General features: G+C 52.4%; 3 protein-coding genes across 6 annotated transcripts; 2 read left to right on the forward strand and 1 right to left on the reverse strand.

Annotated features, from left to right (window-relative positions):
- Positions 1-37: 37 nt before the first annotated feature.
- ZNF576 (zinc finger protein 576) lies at positions 38-3,278 on the forward strand. 4 transcript variants are annotated; one of them, XM_070771176.1, is made up of 3 exons: positions 38-219; positions 843-943; positions 2,555-3,278. In XM_070771176.1, the coding sequence occupies exons 2-3, from the start codon at positions 859-861 to the stop codon at positions 2,980-2,982; spliced, it is 513 nt and encodes a 170-aa protein (XP_070627277.1). In that variant the 5' UTR covers positions 38-219; positions 843-858; the 3' UTR covers positions 2,983-3,278. The 4 variants fall into 4 exon arrangements, with proteins under 4 accessions (XP_070627277.1, XP_019834917.1, XP_019834919.1 ...); XM_019979358.2 differs by having other exon boundaries at positions 79-735; XM_019979360.2 differs by having other exon boundaries at positions 79-501.
- A 6,231-nt stretch (positions 3,279-9,509) lies between these two features.
- Positions 9,510-15,282, reverse strand: ZNF428 (zinc finger protein 428). Its single transcript, XM_019980151.2, has 2 exons — positions 15,086-15,282; positions 9,510-10,051 (listed from the first exon to the last, which is right to left on the reverse strand). The coding sequence occupies exons 1-2, from the start codon at positions 15,159-15,161 to the stop codon at positions 9,546-9,548; spliced, it is 582 nt and encodes a 193-aa protein (XP_019835710.2). The 5' UTR covers positions 15,162-15,282; the 3' UTR covers positions 9,510-9,545.
- Positions 11,136-15,344, forward strand: SRRM5 (serine/arginine repetitive matrix 5). Its single transcript, XM_070771177.1, has one exon. The coding sequence runs from the start codon at positions 13,009-13,011 to the stop codon at positions 15,124-15,126; it is 2,118 nt and encodes a 705-aa protein (XP_070627278.1). The 5' UTR covers positions 11,136-13,008; the 3' UTR covers positions 15,127-15,344.
- Positions 15,345-16,500: the final 1,156 nt, after the last annotated feature.

A 16,500-nucleotide genomic window follows, 5' to 3' on the forward strand; every position in this document is an offset into this window, starting at 1 on the left:
AGCGCCTAACACGCTTGCGCAGTAAGCACCGGTCTGTCAGGCGAGCGTTGCTTGCAACGTCATCATTACGCACCCCAGTGCAGGGAAGGACCCCTCGTGTTATTTTGAGGACCGAATTGGTGGGACTGCATCATTGCAGTCGGATGGCAGTCCAAGATCCGGGCTTCGAAAGGCTCATCAGGCGAAAGGCCGTGGAAAGCCTCGGGACTTTGAGACTCGGTGGGCCCTGCCCCGTTTCCCTTCGGGTGACGGCGCTGTGACGAGCAACTGACAGGCGCAACGAAAGGCAGCCCCTCTGCTGTCTTGGAGAAAAGCCGAGACCTGGGCTACTGGCCTCGGGAGGGAGCCGAGGGCAGTGCTTGGGGGCGGCGGGTCACAACGGCTGAAAGCGCGCGTGGGAAGCGGGGTCTCAGGATGGAATGAGTTTCGGGATGTCAGAGAAAGATGTCTCCCGGGAGGAGGCGGGCTAAAGAGTGGGTACCACTACCTGCCTCAAGACAGGTGAGAGAGAAAGGGATGAGGCTGGTGTCCAAAGATCAGGGGTCCCTGGCTCTGTGTTCCAGGAGTTAGTTTGATGTAGCAGGCATAGGTCAGAGGTCTCACGCAAGTGAGAAGGCGCTAAGAGAAGTCACACAGCTGAGGAGTTGAGTCTTCTGGAAGGTTGAATTCTCTAGTGAGAGCTATCAGGTTAGAATTCAAAGAGATGTTATGTCACGGAAGTCAAAGACTGGCAAAGTAAGCCTGTCAAAGATCACAGGATTAGCGGGCCCTCTAAATTTGGCTATAGATTAGCGACTTCACTTGATTTACTATTCTGCCATGCGTGCTCCTCTCTTGACCAGAGGGGTCCCAGTCACCATGGAGGACCGGCACTCCAAACAGACCATGGAGCAGCAGGATTCGTCCAAGGAGAGAAGTTCCCGAAGTCCGGGGGGTGACATCTGTGAGTACCGCTGACCAGAGGAGGGTGGGTTGCAGGAGCTGTGATGCTAAAAGAATTTCTATAGCATCTCAGTGTTCAAAGCATTGTGGGGACTGACTCGTTAGGAAGGAACTGTTAATGGTCCCTGATCTGGCCTCTCAGGACCCCGACCCTTGTTACCCTCAGAGGTAACAAGGAGCAGAGCTCCCTGCTCTGTCCACAAAAATATGAAAGGGATGCACTTCAGAGGCAGAGTGGCATCCAGAGAGGCTTGGAGTGGGAGAAATGACTGGAAGAGCAGTGAGCCCCAGTCCCAACCCTGCCCCAGACTTTCAGTGTGCCTTGGACCTCAGTTTCCCTGTCTGTCCAAAGGGCTAGCCACTCCTCACCTCACAGGGCTGGCTGGTATGAGGATTAATGGCAGAAAAGGGGAAAGCTTAATATTAATGAAGATAGCCAATTTGACAGAGAACAGCAACAGCTTCTACTGAATGTTTATTATGTGTTAGGTGCATTCTAAGATTTTAACACGTCTCAGTCCGTCCTCCTAACAGACTCTATGAAATTGATAATTATCACTTTCATATGAAGTGAGGGAACTGAGGCAAAGAGAGGTTAAGTATTTATAACAGTGAAAGCCAGCGTCAGCACTCCAGTTCCTGGAGACCACCAGGAACACACGTGGAGTTGAGCAAATCGGGCTTATTGCTCATTGTGCTGAGGAAGCACATACACTGTGGGGCATCTCCTAAGAAAGGACTTATTATAGGATCTGGGCTTGTGGTAGGTGCATTGGGGAAGGGTTCAAGAAAGGGGTTTTGCTCTCGATAGAGGCTGCCAGGAAGCAGGGGTTCTTAGATGGCTGGCTCACTTAATAAATCTGACCTAGGAGGAGGGAGGAACAAGGGAACGCTCCAGCTCTGACTGGCCAAGCAGCAGCAGGCACTCACGTAAGCCAGGACAAGGGGCTGTCTGGCCATTTCTCGTGGCCCAGACAATGTTCACGTTTTGTCTGTGTTCAGAACGGCACCATGGCGTGGTCTTGATTCGCCCCAGTCACAGCACGGCCTTGTTTGACAGTGCTCTGTGGAATTGTTTATGCTCACCAGGAGAATGCCAAGGCCTAGCTGTGCCAGGCCAGCCCCTGGCTGTGGGGTTTCTTCTTTCTCAACAATAATGATTGCAAACCATTGTGTAGCACCATTCTAAACACTATTTGTAAGTTCATTCATTTATTCCTTCCAACAACCCTATGAGGTGGATACTAATATAGTGATTACCCCATTTTCCAGATGAAAACAGTTTTTACTTGCCAGGGGAGTCAGTTCCAGGCAGTCTGGCTCCAGAGGCTGTGCCCTAATCATACAGCTGTCAGAAGGGCAGACTGCCTGGGTTCCAGCCCTGACTCCACCATTTCACTTCCCAGCCTCATGACAGTCAGCAAGTTGCCCAACCTTTTGCAGCCCCGGTCTGCTCATTCACAAAACAGGTCCAGTAAGGCTGCCGTCCAGGCCTGGCATAGCACCTGGCACAGAGCGAGTCCTGCATGCTGGTTGTCGGCATGATTCCGGGGCTGGGAGAGGCCCTCGCCACACCTGCTGGCCTCTACCAACCTCTCCCCCACATCCTCAGGCCACCTGGGGGCTCTGCAGTGCACCCGCTGCCTCATCACCTTCGCCGATTCCAAGTTCCAGGAGCGCCACATGAAGCGGGAGCACCCAGCGGACTTCGTGGCCCAGAAGCTGCAGGGGGTCCTCTTCATCTGCTTCACCTGCGCCCGATCCTTCCCATCCTCCAAGGCCCTGATCACCCACCAGCGCGGCCACGGTCCAGTGGCCAGGCCCTCCCAGCCGGCTGCACCCATCACCACACCGCCCACCTTCCCCTGTCCCGACTGTGGCAAGACCTTCGGGCAGGCTGCTTCTCTGAGGCGGCATCGCCAGGCACACGAGGCCCGCACCCTTCCTGGCCCCTTTGCCTGCACCGAGTGTGGTCAGGACTTTGCCCAGGAAGCAGGGCTGCATCAACACTACATCCGGCATGCGCGTGGGGAGCTCTGAGAGTAGCTTACACCCGCCCCAGGGCCATGGGAGCTCTGGCTGGTGGGATGCATGTCTGATATGGGATGGGAGCCTTGGACTTTCCTCCCTGGAAAGGCACAGGACTCCTGATAAACAGGACCCAGAAGATGCTCATTTGGAGCTTCAGTCTCTGGAGGACACAAAAGCCTTCAGGGAAACCAGTCAAATCAGACAATAATGAGATCTATTGTTTTAAAAAGAAATTAACAGGAAAGAGGGAAAACTGTTATTTGTATCTCCCTCATCCCCAATTAAATAGTTTGAAATTGCAACTAGCTGCAGATTGTGTAACCACCTTTAATTCATCTCAGATGGATGCTGTGGGGCTGTAGGAGCCGAGTGACTGGATTTGGGCCTGACTGAGGGCAGGGAAGGTAAGGCATTGCCCACCTGTAAGGCCACCACAGCACAGGTCCCACACATGGAGCGACTTGGGCCTTTGGGGATGGGACAGCAAAGTCAGTCTGTACTGAGTCATGTGGGGGTTGCAATCTGAGCTAGTGTCTCTTCCCACCCCCCTGCCAGTCTTTTCCCACTCAAGGAGGGGCCACGGCATTGGACAGCTCTGACCCCCTTCTCTCCAGATGCTGCTGCTGCTGCTAAGTCACTTCAGTCGTGTCCAACTCTGTGTGACCCCATAGATGGCAGCCCACCAGGCGCCCCCGTCCCTGGGATTCTCCAGGCAAGAACACTGGAGTGGGTTGCCATTTCCTTCTCCAGTGCATGAAAGTGAAAAGTGAAAATGAAGTCGCTCAGTCATGTCCAACTCTTAGCGACCCCATGGACTGCAGCCTACCAGGCTCCTCTGTCCATGGGATTTTCCAGGCAAGAGTACTGGAGTGGGGTGCCATTGCCTTCTCCGGATGACTTAACTATTTAAATAATTTTATGTACCATTCTGGTCATGGATTATTTTCTATATGTGTAGGTGACATGGCATGAATAAACTAACAGAAATAGTATCTAAAAACAAAAGATCCGTGGGACTTCCCTGGCGGCCCAGTGGTTAAGACTCTGCACTTTCAATGCAGGGGACATGGGTTTTCAATCCCTGGTTGGGGAATCAAGATCCCACATGCCTCACAATGTAGTCAAAAGATTAAAAAACAAAAGGTCCACATTAAACTGTCTAAGCACAGAACTCTGGCTTTCAAGCAGGAATTCCCAGAGAACAGAAGGGCACAGGGGGGTGGGGTGCTACAGCTGGCCCTGTAGGGGAACTGGTTTGGAGTCAAACAGAGATTCCTTCTGTTTCCTGTTGTATTTGGCCAGCACTGGGAGATATTCCATTAAGATCCTATTTTCAGCTCTGAAAAGGTCCCATTCTGGGCTGAGTTCCACTGGGCCAGTGTTACTCCCTCACATTACCTGCTCTGCCCCAGAAACAATGGTCAGTGCTTTGCACAAAATAATCACAGACTCTGTTTGAACTGAGGGATATTTTGAAAGCCCACAGAGACTGAGCCATCTCCCAGTTTTTAGCTAGGCATATGCTGGCTACAAAGACAGCATCTCCCACATTTCCTTGCAGCTAGATGTGGCCATATGATACAGTTCTGACTAAATTCTTGGGTAGAGTCTTCAAGCTTCAGAAAGGAACCTACTTTCCCTTCACCTTCCCACCTGGAATGTGGACATGGTCTCCAGCCATCTTGGACCAGGAGAGGGGACCCCATGCTGGCAGAGCAAGAAGCCAGGAGGCAGGTTCTCCTGTTATTCCTGCTCCCCCCACCCTCGCCTCCCAGTCTGTTTACTACAAACCACCCCTTGTGTATATGGAAATCAGCTTACATCACTCATTAAAAACCCTCCAACGGGGCACTTCCCTGGTGGTCCAGTGGCTAAGACTATGCTCCCAATGCAGGGAGCCTGGGTTTGATCCCTGAATGTGGAACTAGATCCCACATGCTGCAGCTAAGACCCAGCACAGCCAAATAAATAAATATTAAAAAAAAAAAGAAAAAGACTTTCTGAGGTGCAGACCTGGGGTAAAGTGCCTGCATGCTCAGGTCTAAGAGTAGTAGTTTGGGAGGGGAAAAAAAAAGACTCACCCTCCAATGGCATCCTGTAAGTAACACTGAAAGACCTTAACCAGGACCACAACACCCAACAGTGCCAAGGCCCCAGCCCCCAAAGCAGTCTTAGCTCCAGGGATGGAGCTGTCGTCTTCCCTACACTCCAGCCACACTGGCCAGGCTGACACCTGCCTCGGAGCCTCTGCACTCTCTGCTTCGTCTTACCCAGAACTTTGCCAGGCTGCCTCCTTGTTACTCAGGTCTCAATGCCTGCCACCTCAGAGAGGTCCTCCTTGGCTACAACAGCACCTCCAACCCTTGCCCTGATTCAGTTTCTTCCCAGCACACTTCACCACTTGGAACTGTAACTCCTGTGTTTATATCATCACCTGTGTCCTTCCTCTGGAATCCGAGCTCCTGAGGGTGAGTGTTGCATCTTCCTCATGGCTTCATCCTCAGCACCTAGGATAGCGCTTACCATGGCAGCTCCATAAAGAACTCCTTGACTGCCTACTGGCTTACTTTGCTCTCAGCCTCAGCCCACCCTTCCACGCTGTTCTGTCAGCCTGGGCTTTTGGCAGCTGTACTTCCCAGACTCCCGGGAGAGCTGGCTTCCTTAACTTCATCCCATAAGACCTAAGGGCAGAAAGAAGGTCAAAGAGGGAAGAAGGGGTCCTGCTGGAGCCCCTCCAGCAGCAGTTCAAGCTCCAGTATCTCCTCACTCAGCCAGAGCACTGTGCCCCACTTAGGGTTTAAGCAGGAGCTATGGGGTCACTGATCCCTATACCAGCCACACATGTGGCTCCCACTGGCCATTGTACTTCTCTTTCTGCGTCGCAGTCCTAGATGTGGGAGCTTCCTGCAGACACTAATTTCTCAGTTACCATACTTTGAACCTAAGTTTGTGCTCTTAGCTTTCTAGTACCTGTGTGACCATCTCCCAGTACAGAATCCTCTGGAATTCCTCACTTGGCCTCTATCTCCTCTAGGCTCTGAAGAACTGAAGGACTCCACTGGCAGCAGACCAGTTCTCCTGATTCCCAGTCTCTCACGATCCTTAGGAACTTTTGCTGACGAAGGGGTAATTCTCTACTTCTGTGTTTAGAAAGCCCCGTCTTAAGGCAGAATAGGGCTGAGGCATACTGCCCCAGGAAATAAAATCCATCTGTTGTTTTAATGAGCTGCGAGTTTCTACTGAGTTGGCCAAAAAGGTCATTAGGATTTTTCCATAACATCTTGGCTCAGCTACTGAGATTCTGAAGTGGTTGTGTGGTGGTGGTTTAGTTGCTAAGTTGTGTCCGACTCTTTGGGGACCCCACAGGCTCCTCTGTCCATGAGATTTTCCAGGCAAGAATACTGGACTGGGTTGCCATTTCCTTCTCCAGAGGATCTTCCTGATCCAGGGATCGAACTCTTGTCTCCTGCACAGCAAGCAGATTCTTTAACACTGAGCCACCAGGGAAGCCCTCGTAACATCTTATGGAAAAACGTGAATGAACTCTTTGGCCAACCCAATGCTTTGATGATTCTGAGACTCATTGATGTTAAGCTAGAGTGGTTATGAAAGTCTCAGAGTGGATAAATGTCAGATGCGGAGCTTCCAGGATAACAGCATGGGGTTTTGAAAGACGCTTTGGTCATAATCCTGTAACAGACATCAAAACATAAATTATCTTTTGGGACCAAGCAGGTACCACAAATTGGTGACACAAGCAGGGTATGAGGGGTCCAGATGCCAGACAGTGAGGTCTGGGCATGCAGGAAGGAATGCCCCATTAATAGGAGGTGACCCCCACTCAGCTCTAGCAAACTGTCACCCCGTGGGATTGTGAGTGCAGCCATCAATCTCACAGGGATGCTGGAAACTTCCATTTCTGTTCCAGATCTGCCCAGTTTTTCAATGTTGTTGACCAACATGATTTTAAAAACCTCAGTAACTCTGGAGACCAAACGCACTCCTGCAAGTCAGATGATGGCTATGGACAGCCATTTCTGGTGTGTGGCTTAGTGGCTAAGAATGTGTGCCCTGCAGCCAGTTGTCTGAATTCAAACCTAGCTTCTGCTTCTTTCTAGCTATGTGACCTCTAGCAGATTACTCAACCTCTCTGTGCTCCAGCTGCAAAATGTCATGATCATGGCCCCTGTAGTTCTAAGGATTACGAAGACAGACATGGAGAGAAAGTCAAAGCCGGTATTACGCCCTATGTGACGTGGCCCTCCGCCCCTATGCTCCCACCAGTCTCCCCACTGCCTTCCTCAGCAACAGCCTCTCGCCCCAGGTGCCCTGCCATGAGCATCCCAAGCAGGGCCTTTGCACCTGCTGTCCCCACAGCCACAGGGCCTGCTCCTCCCCATCTAGGTCTCCTCTGATGTCACCTTCTTAGTGAAGCCTTCCCTGACTACCTCATTTGAAACTGCTTCACACACACAAAAGCCTCCCATTCCTCTTCTCTTTTTTCCTCCACAGCACTTATAACCTGCTAACATTCTATACCTTTTTTTGTTGTTGTTTGTTTTGGCCATACTCAGTCTTAGTTGTGGCTTTCGGGTTCTTTCCGTTGCAGCATGTAGGATCTAGTCCCCTGACCAGGGATTCAAACTGGGCCCCCTGCGTTGGGAGTGCAGTCTTAGCCACTCGACCATCAAGGAAATGCCTATTCTATACATTTTGCTTAAATATTCAAGTATCTGTTTTCACTGTTATAACCACCACAAAGGCAGAAATTTTTATTCATTGTGTTTACCACTCTGTTCCCCGCTCCCCAAATAGTACCTGTATCACCTGCGTGCTCAATACATCAGTATTGAATGAATGGGCATAAATAACGGTCCCTACCTCATAAAGGATCCGATGTGATCATCCCTATAGAGTGCTTAGCTCAGGGTCTGGTCAGCCGTGAGCCATTATGGTAATTCAGATTCTATTCTTGAGGGTTCTTAGTTGCCAAGCTTCTGTGAGTTAACACATGTAAAGCGCCTTAGAACAGAGCTTGGCACACAGTAAATGGTAGCTATTATTATAATTAAGCTTCTATTTTCAAAGAAGCTTTGATGCCAAGCTTCTGGGAATTAGTATTTCCCATCTCAGAGCGAGAGCTGGTGTTTGCACATGGCTGTCACGAGCTGGCCCTCTACTCCCAACTCTGACCTCATCCCTCCAGCCACTCTGGCCTCCTTGATGCCCCACGCCCTCACCTAGAAGGCTCCTCCCACCCCAGCGCCAGGCTCCCTCCCTCCCCTTCTCCGGTCTCTCTTCACCTCAGTGACGTCACTATTTAAAACTGCACCGTCTTTCAGACGGTGCTCTTCTCTGCTCTAGTCTCCTCCCCAGCGCTCAGCACCATCAAGCATGTTACGCCTTTCTCGTCTGTTTCTTGTTTACTATCTGTCCCCACCAGGGGCCCCTTCTCACTTCCAGGTAAGCTCCATGAACACAAGGATTTTATCTTATTCACTGGTGTGTTCTCAATGCTTAGCACACAGCCAAGAATTGAAAAGATATTTGTTAAGTGAATTAATGGCTCACAGTCCCTACCTTGCAGAGTTATTCTAAGGGCCTGATGATCTCATGCAAATAAAATGCAGCACTCTGTTAAGTGATGGGGAAACGGCAGCTGTAATTATAATTAAGGTTCTATTTTTGTGTGTTCCTAGATGCACAACTTTTCTGAGTCAATACACTGAATACATAAAGCTCTTGGACTGGCGTTTGGCACTCAGGAAGCGCTCAGGAAGCAGAGCTATGATTATAATTAAAGTCCTCTTTGTGAAGGTTCTTGGATGAAGTGGCAGAGCGTGCTCGCCGTCTTCCACAAACGTTTTCTGCTTTCTGGGCACTTGGCGAGACCGCCTTTCCCACACTCCCTTGCAGCGAGCTGCGGTCACGTGATTCATCTCTCAGCCATAGAACGCTAAGTGGCAGCGGTACGTGCCCCTTCCAGACTGGGGCTTCTCTGCAAGCATGTGAGCCTCTCCTCTTCCACCCACAGAGCCCCAGCCAGGGACATCCAGCCATGACCATGTGAATGACAAAAGGATGGCCTGGGCCTCCCCAAATCACCATATGCAGGTTACTCGCCAACCTTGGACTACCATGTGAGTGAGAAACAGAACCCTCTTGTGTCTGAGCCTGCACATCATAGGGTCTATGATTAAATACACAGAAACCACATTGAACTATGCACTTAGTAAACATTAATTATCGTGGTAACAAGATCCTAAGGTTTCCCCAAGAAGGAGCCCGGGGATGGTGAGGTAAATGCCCAGGCTCACGCCTTACACACTTGAGCTTACACACACACACACACACACACACACCCCAAAGGCACACTGGACCGACACACAGAATTTGGCTTTTATTCTGGCCTTCACATGTCTACTGCTAAGACGACACAGATTGGAGGGACCCCATCCCCTTGACCACCCCAGTGTCCTCAGCCCCCTCCTCCCACCCCTCCCGCCCCGCCCTCCCCCCCCCCCCCCCCCCCCCCCCCGCCCCTCTACCAGGCGCCCTGGCTGGGGCTCTGCCTACACCTCCCCGCGGGCGTGCAGCATGAAGTGCCCGTGCAGCTCGCCGAGGCTGTCGAAGGAATCCTCGCACTCAGTGCAGTGGTAGGTGCCCTCCTCCTCCTCCTCCTCCTCGTCCTCCTCGTCCCTCCCAGTGGGTCGGCCCTCCCCAGCCCGAGGCGCGCCCCCCTCTTCCTCCCCAAGGGCCCGCGTTTCAGGGGCTGGTGCTTCCTGGGGGGCTACTGCAGGGCAGCAGAGCCGGCAAGGTGGGGTGCCTGGAGGGGCCTCCCCGAGGGGTGAGCGGCCACAGAGCTGGCAGGGTTGGGCTGGGGGGCCGGGAGGCTGGGCCGCACGGGGGGCCCGGCGGGATGGGCCGCCACGGCCCCCACCCAGGCGCTGCTTCACCTTGTAGCCGGGGTCATATTCAGGATCGTCAGTGGTCTCCTCCTCCTCCTCTTCTTCCTCGTCTTCCTCTTCGGAGTCTGGCTCTGAGAGAGTGTACTCGGAGTCAGAGGAATGCTCGGGGCCTGCAGGGGGTGGTGGGTAAGGAGACAGTGCGTCACAGGACAGAGGGCTGTGCCTGGCTGTCCCCTCCAGGAGACCCATGCAGACTCACTGCAGTACTGGGCCCAACCCTGCTCTCTGCACTGACGAACCCCCGGCGCACAGAACAGCCCGGCACGAATGAGGTGCTAGGAATCTGTGCATCAAGGAAACGCACATTTTTTAAGAACTGCATCTTAGGGGGTTAAAAAGAACAAAGTAGAGAAATAGGAATAATAAAAGCAACAGTGATAGCATCCACTGCTATTTTAAGAACTTTGGGGTTTTTGGCCATGCCGTGCAGCATGCCGGACCTTACTTCCTCAACCAGGGATCGAACCTATGCCCCCTGCGATGGAAGCACTGAGTCTTAACCACTGTACTACCAGGGTATTCCCAAGAACCTTATTTTTTATAAATACTAACTCAACTAATCTTTACAACCACCCTGAGAGAGTTACTATTATTATTCCTAAGTGACAAATGGGGAAACCGAGGCATGGAGATGCGGTGACTCACTGGCCTCCAGTCACACAGCTAAAAGGGAAAGCTAAATGTGGGTGATGGCCTAGCACCGCTCATTTAGGGAGGCAAACACTTGAGCAGATATTTCAGCAAATTAAAACACATATATATACATACTTTGAAATACATGGTTTTATACTAATATATATGCATGAGTGCATGCTCAGTCGCTTAAGTTGTGTCTGTCTCTTTGCAACCCTGTGGACTGTAGCCCGCCAGGCTCCTCTGTCCATAGGGCTCTCTAGGCAAGAATACTGGAGAAGGTTGCCATGCCCTCTCCAGGGGATCTTCCTGACCCAGGGATTGAATCAGATCTCCTGCACTGTAGGCAGATTCCTTACCGCTGAGCCACTGGGAAGCCCAAGAATACTGGAGAAGGCAGCCTATCCCTTTTCCAGGGGATCTTCCCTACCCAGGGATCGAACCCACGTCTCCTGCACTACAGGCAGACTCTTTACCGCTGAGCCACCGGGAAGCCCTTTATAAATATATACATATAAGCCTTTTATATACACATACATATATATATATATGTATACAAAAAACATCTAGTAAAGTGAGTTAAAATATTTGTAAGAATAGGTGTATTACTGTGATTTCATGGGTATGAAGGACATACCTAGGACAAATTTACGTTTAAATAAAGTAAAAAGTGTAAAGTGGATACACAGGGAAGGGCGACACCAACAGCTGTTACGGGGGCTGTGGACCCCAGCCCCAGTCAGAGGGAGCCCCTACTGTGGTAGCAATGGCAGTGTGGGAAATACTGGCTGCTTTAGGAATGGTGGCCTAAGCCTGCCAAGAACACCTCCTAAGACTGCGACAGCTCAGCCCTTTGTCCATGGCCCTCCGCCTTAGTCTCCCCCAGCAGCGTATGGGGACCCCGTTACAACTGGGCCAGCCACATTCCTCACATCCCTCAACACCCAGGCCAGACCCCACCTCAGGGACTTCGCCTCCCCTTCTGCAGATGGACCTAGGCTTGATCCCTCCCTTCCATCACACCTCTGCTCAGGCGTCATCTCGGTGAACACCTGGTCAGTAAGTCTGACTGGCAGTCCCTCCCGAGCACTCCCTACGCCCTTCACTCAGCTTTATCCGTCTCCTCAGTTTACTGTATGCAACTCCTGCTACGTGTTTACTGCCTGTCCCTGAGAGCAGGGGCTTTGTCTCATTCATGGCTGTGCCCCGAGCATCTAGAACACTTCCCTTGTGCCTGGCATTCAATTTGACAGCCTTTTCTGTGGCTTTCCATGTGCTGGGAATGTCTCCTGTTAGCCTTTAGGACCTTCCTCTTTGCTGAGGGCACCCCAGATCTCCTGACCCCAGGCAGCCAGTCACTTCTGCTCTCTGGCTGTCCTAGTCCTGAACCTTCAGGGAGGTGCCCATCTGAAGTTCTTCCCCACTGATCAGCGGACAGGCCTGGGCTGACTCACTGCTGGGTCCCCAGCATCACCCAGCTTGGAAGCCCAGGTTATAAATGTCTGTGCCTCTCTGTGGCTCCCTGTCTCTTACTTGTTCCTGCCTCTGTCCTGCTCTTTCTGTCACGTAAAGAGCCTTGGCGTGGGCTGGTCCCTGGGCCTGGAACGCTGTTCCCCACTCTGTCTGCCTGGCGACCTCCTACTCATCCTTCAGGACCCAGCACAGGCTCCGTCCTCCTTGAAGTTACCACCCCGATGACTTCAGGTCGGGGGTCTCTGCCCTCTTCCCTCCACCCTGGCTCCACCTCCCCGTCACTGTCCTAAGGGCTGAAGCCATCTGGGCCCCAGAATGTCTCCCCCATCAGGCTAGGAAGCCCTCGGGGCAGGGCTGACTCATCTGGGGTCCTCAGCAGGCCTCGTGGGTGGGATGAGCAGGGCCGCCCTGCTCCCTCCCCTCCAGGCCTTTGCCTCTGCTCCCCTCCTGCCTGGGACGACCCTTTCCTTCTTGACTAGCAAACTCCTGCTCCTCTTTAAGGCCCCAGCTCCACGTCACCTCCTCTGTGAGGTCCTCCCGGACTGCCCAGGTGGTCAGTGCCTCTCTTGTCTGGGTTCCCCCTACCCCCAACATACCCTGACCGCCTGGCCTGGGCAGTGAATGTCTGGGTACTGGAAACTCCTGGAGGGCAGGACCTGGGTCTCACCCCTCTCTGCATCCTCTCCTTATCCTGAGCATAAGGCAGCCTGAGGAGGCATATGCTGAAGGGCTGTGAAGCACACCTCCAGCTTTGGGCCCATCCCAAAGCCCAGCCCAAAGCTGGGGCCCCACCCCTCTTTCTCCTCCCACCTCTGACTTCACACAACCCCTCCAGGGTCTTCACTGCCCACTGTGACTTCACGAAGTTGGCTTGAGCAAGGCAATCAGGTAGTCACCTGTGGCTACCAGGCCTTTTGTGTCCACCGTGACTTCCAGGCCCACGAGCCCTTTCACAGCCACCATGCCTTCTCCACCTACAAGAGCCCCAAAGCCCAGCACATCTCCGGCACCCACTGGACCCCCGATGCCCACAGCATCTCCCAAGCCTCCCGCCTCCTTGAAGACCCCCAAATCGGCAGTGCCCAACAGCCCCTCGGCATCCACCAAACCGTCCACAGCCCCCACCTCAGTTACAAGCCCAAGCCGTTCCAAATCTCCCAAATGGGCGAAGACCAAGACAGCCCCTTCTAACCAGCCCAGCCACAAGTCGCGAGTCCACAGCCAGGCACGCACGCCCAGCAAAGCCAGCACCGACACCCGGGCCAGCACCGACACCAGGGTCAGCAAGGCCAGCAAGGCCAGCGGGGTAAGATGCCCCCAGCACCGAGGCACCCGCAGCCGGGGCAGAACTCCTGGCAGAAAGGGAAGCCGCAGCTCCAAGCGGTCAGCCAACAGGGCCAGCACGCCAAGCAGGATAAAAACTCAAGGTGCCAGACCAGGCATGCCCAGCAAGGTGAGAACTCCTACTTCCCAGCAAAAACAGGGTATGGGGAAGAGTTACAGCCGGCCTAGAACCAGCAACCAGGAAAGGAGTGAGAGCCAGCCTAGAAGTGTGAGCCGAAAGAAGAGCTACAGCTCCCCAGGAGCCTCTGATATGGGAAAGAGTTCCAGCCCAGCAGCAACCTCCAGCAGGGCAAAGAGTTACAGCCCTACTCGAACTCCCTTCGAGGAGACAGGTTACAGTCAGTCTCCATCATCGTCGCGGAGGGTGAAGAGTTACAGTCAGATGATTACCCCCAGCAGGGAATGGAGTTACAGCCCGACTGAAGCGTTCAGCAAGGTCGAGAGTTACAACCAGGATAGTATGCCCAGCCGGCCCCAAAGTCACAGCCGGTCTAGCAGCCCCAGCCGGCCCCAAAGTCACAGCCGGTCGAGAACGCCCAGAAGGGCAAGAAGTCACAGTCAGGAGAGGGCCTACAGCAGGGTGAGAAGTCACAGTTGGAAGAGAAATCACAGCAGGGCAAGAAGTCGTACCCGGAAGGGAACTCCCAGTCAGATGGGAAGACAAAGTCAGTCAAGAATCCGCAGCAAGGGGACAAATTATAACCAATCTAGAACCCCCAGAAAGGAAAGAAGTCACAGCCAGTCTAGAAGCCACAGCAAGGAGAGCGGTTACAGGCGATCTAGAACTCACAGCAAGGAGAGAGGTCGCATATGGTCTAGAACCCCCAGCAAAGAAAGAGACCACAGCCGATCTAGGACCCCCAGTGAAGAGAGAGACCACAGTCGATCCAGAACCCCCAGCAAGGAGAGAGAATACAGCCAAACTAGAACCCTCAGCAAGGAAAGATATTACAGCCGATCTAGAACCCCCAGAAGAGAGAGAGATCACAGACGATCTCGAACCTCCAGCAAGGGGAGAGATCACAGCCAACCTAGAACCCCCAGCAAGGAGAGAGATCACAGCCAAACTAGAACCTCCAGAAAAGAGAGAGATCACAGACGATCTCGAACCTCCAGCAAGGGGAGAGATCACAGCCAATCTAGAACCCCCAGCAAGGGGAGAGATCACAGCCAACCTAGACCCTCCAGCAAGGAGAGAGATCACAGACGATCTCGAACCTCCAGCAAGGGGAGAGATCACAGCCAACCTAGACCCTCCAGCAAGGAGAGAGATCACAGACGATCTCGAACCTCCAGCAAGGGGAGAGATCACAGCCAATCTAGAACCCCCAGCAAGGGGAGAGATCACAGCCAACCTAGACCCTCCAGCAAGGAGAGAGATCACAGACGATCTCGAACCTCCAGCAAGGGGAGAGATCACGGCCGATCTAGAACTCCTGTAAAGAAGAGAGACCATAGCCGAACCAGAATGTCCAACCAAGAAAGTGACCCCAACAAGGAGAGCAATTCCAGCCAATCTACAACCCACAGCAGTCTCAGCAGGAAGGGATCCCCTAGCAGAGCACAGAGTCCTAATGGGAAGAGAACACCTAGCGAGACAAGGAACCACTCGCAGTCAAGATTTCTTAGCAGAGCCCCAGTCCCAAATCAGGATGATACACAAGCCGACACTACCGCCTCTAAGGCTGTCTCACCTGGAGAAAGGTCCTCATCATCTTCTTCCAAGCTGGCGTAGCCCCCCGTCTCAGCTGGCTCACGGGTCTCTGTCATGGCCGGGGGAGGGGACAGGAGACAGGAGCAGAGCAGAAGCTGGGCAGTGTCCCTCCCTGGCCAGCTTTCCACAGCCACACCTTGGCCACAGGTCTTCTAATGTGGATGTCGGCTCGTAGTGAGGGATGCTGGACAGGGGAAGGAAAGACCTGTGGCGACAATAAATTTTTACATAGCATCTGCCTCCCCAGGACTCAGTGTGCTCAGTGTGGGTAAGGCAGATGATCCCAGCTCTGTCCTAGCTGTCTACAGGGCCGTGACTGCAGGCTCTGTCCCTCTTGTGGGCTTTAATTTCCCCATCTGGTTCTCATTTAATGGGGTGTGAAAGGATAATATTCCAAATTATTTAACAAGGAGTACTAACATGAGCACCAATCAGGACTGAGAGTGGAATGTGGGCCTCTTGCTAGGCATTAATCCTTACTTGCTGGGCTCTGGGTAAACCTGGAGTTGGGAGAAGACTCCAAATTGGGAAGCAAGGGTAGGGATTACTTGGTATACTGGTGATACACCAACCAGTCTAGAAGTCATTCTGTATTTAAACAACTAGTAAGGCGATGGCACCCCACTCCAGTACTCTTGCCTGGAAAATCCCATGGATGGAGGAGCCTGGTGGGCTGCAGTCCATGGGATCACTAAGAGTTGGACACGACTGAGTGACTTCCCTTTCACTTTTCACTTTCATGCATTGGAGAAGGAAATGACAACCCACTCCAGTGTTCTTGCCTGGAGAATCCCAGGGACGGGGGAGCCTGGTGGGCTGCCGTCTATGGGGTCGCACAGAGTTGGACACGACTGAAGTGACTTAGCAGCAGCAGCAGTATGGCAGCACTTAATTTGTGACTGTCAGCCCTAATTCTTTATCAGTTTACACCCTAGCAAGAGGATATCTAGGTCTTAATCCTAAATCTGCCACATTCTAATTGTGCAGCTTCTAGCAAAGGGCCTACTTTCTCTAGTCTATTTCCTCCTAGGTACAAAAAAGTCTTCCAGAGCTTAACTTATGTATTTGTAACCATAGTGAGACAGATTATTATCTCTTTTGTACAGATGAGGAAACTGAAGCACAAAAAGGATTATCAAGTAGCCCAAGGTCGTACCAAATCGTGGGTGGGTGAACTAGGATTTAAAGCCATGTCATCCTACCTCTCAAAAAATGATCCTTCAGCTGAAAAGATTTTTTGAAAATTCAGTAGATTCATTCGCATCAAATGCTGGTATGTGGCAGGTACTCCATTAATGGTGGCTATTGGTGTCCCCACCCCCAACCCTCTATAAACCCCAGTCATTTCAGACTCTCACCTCTCCCTGTGAACACCAAGATTTTTCACAACTGTGC

The sequence above is a fragment of the Bos indicus genome, chromosome 18, assembly GCF_029378745.1.
Source record: "Bos indicus isolate NIAB-ARS_2022 breed Sahiwal x Tharparkar chromosome 18, NIAB-ARS_B.indTharparkar_mat_pri_1.0, whole genome shotgun sequence".
Lineage (NCBI taxonomy): Eukaryota > Metazoa > Chordata > Mammalia > Artiodactyla > Bovidae > Bos > Bos indicus.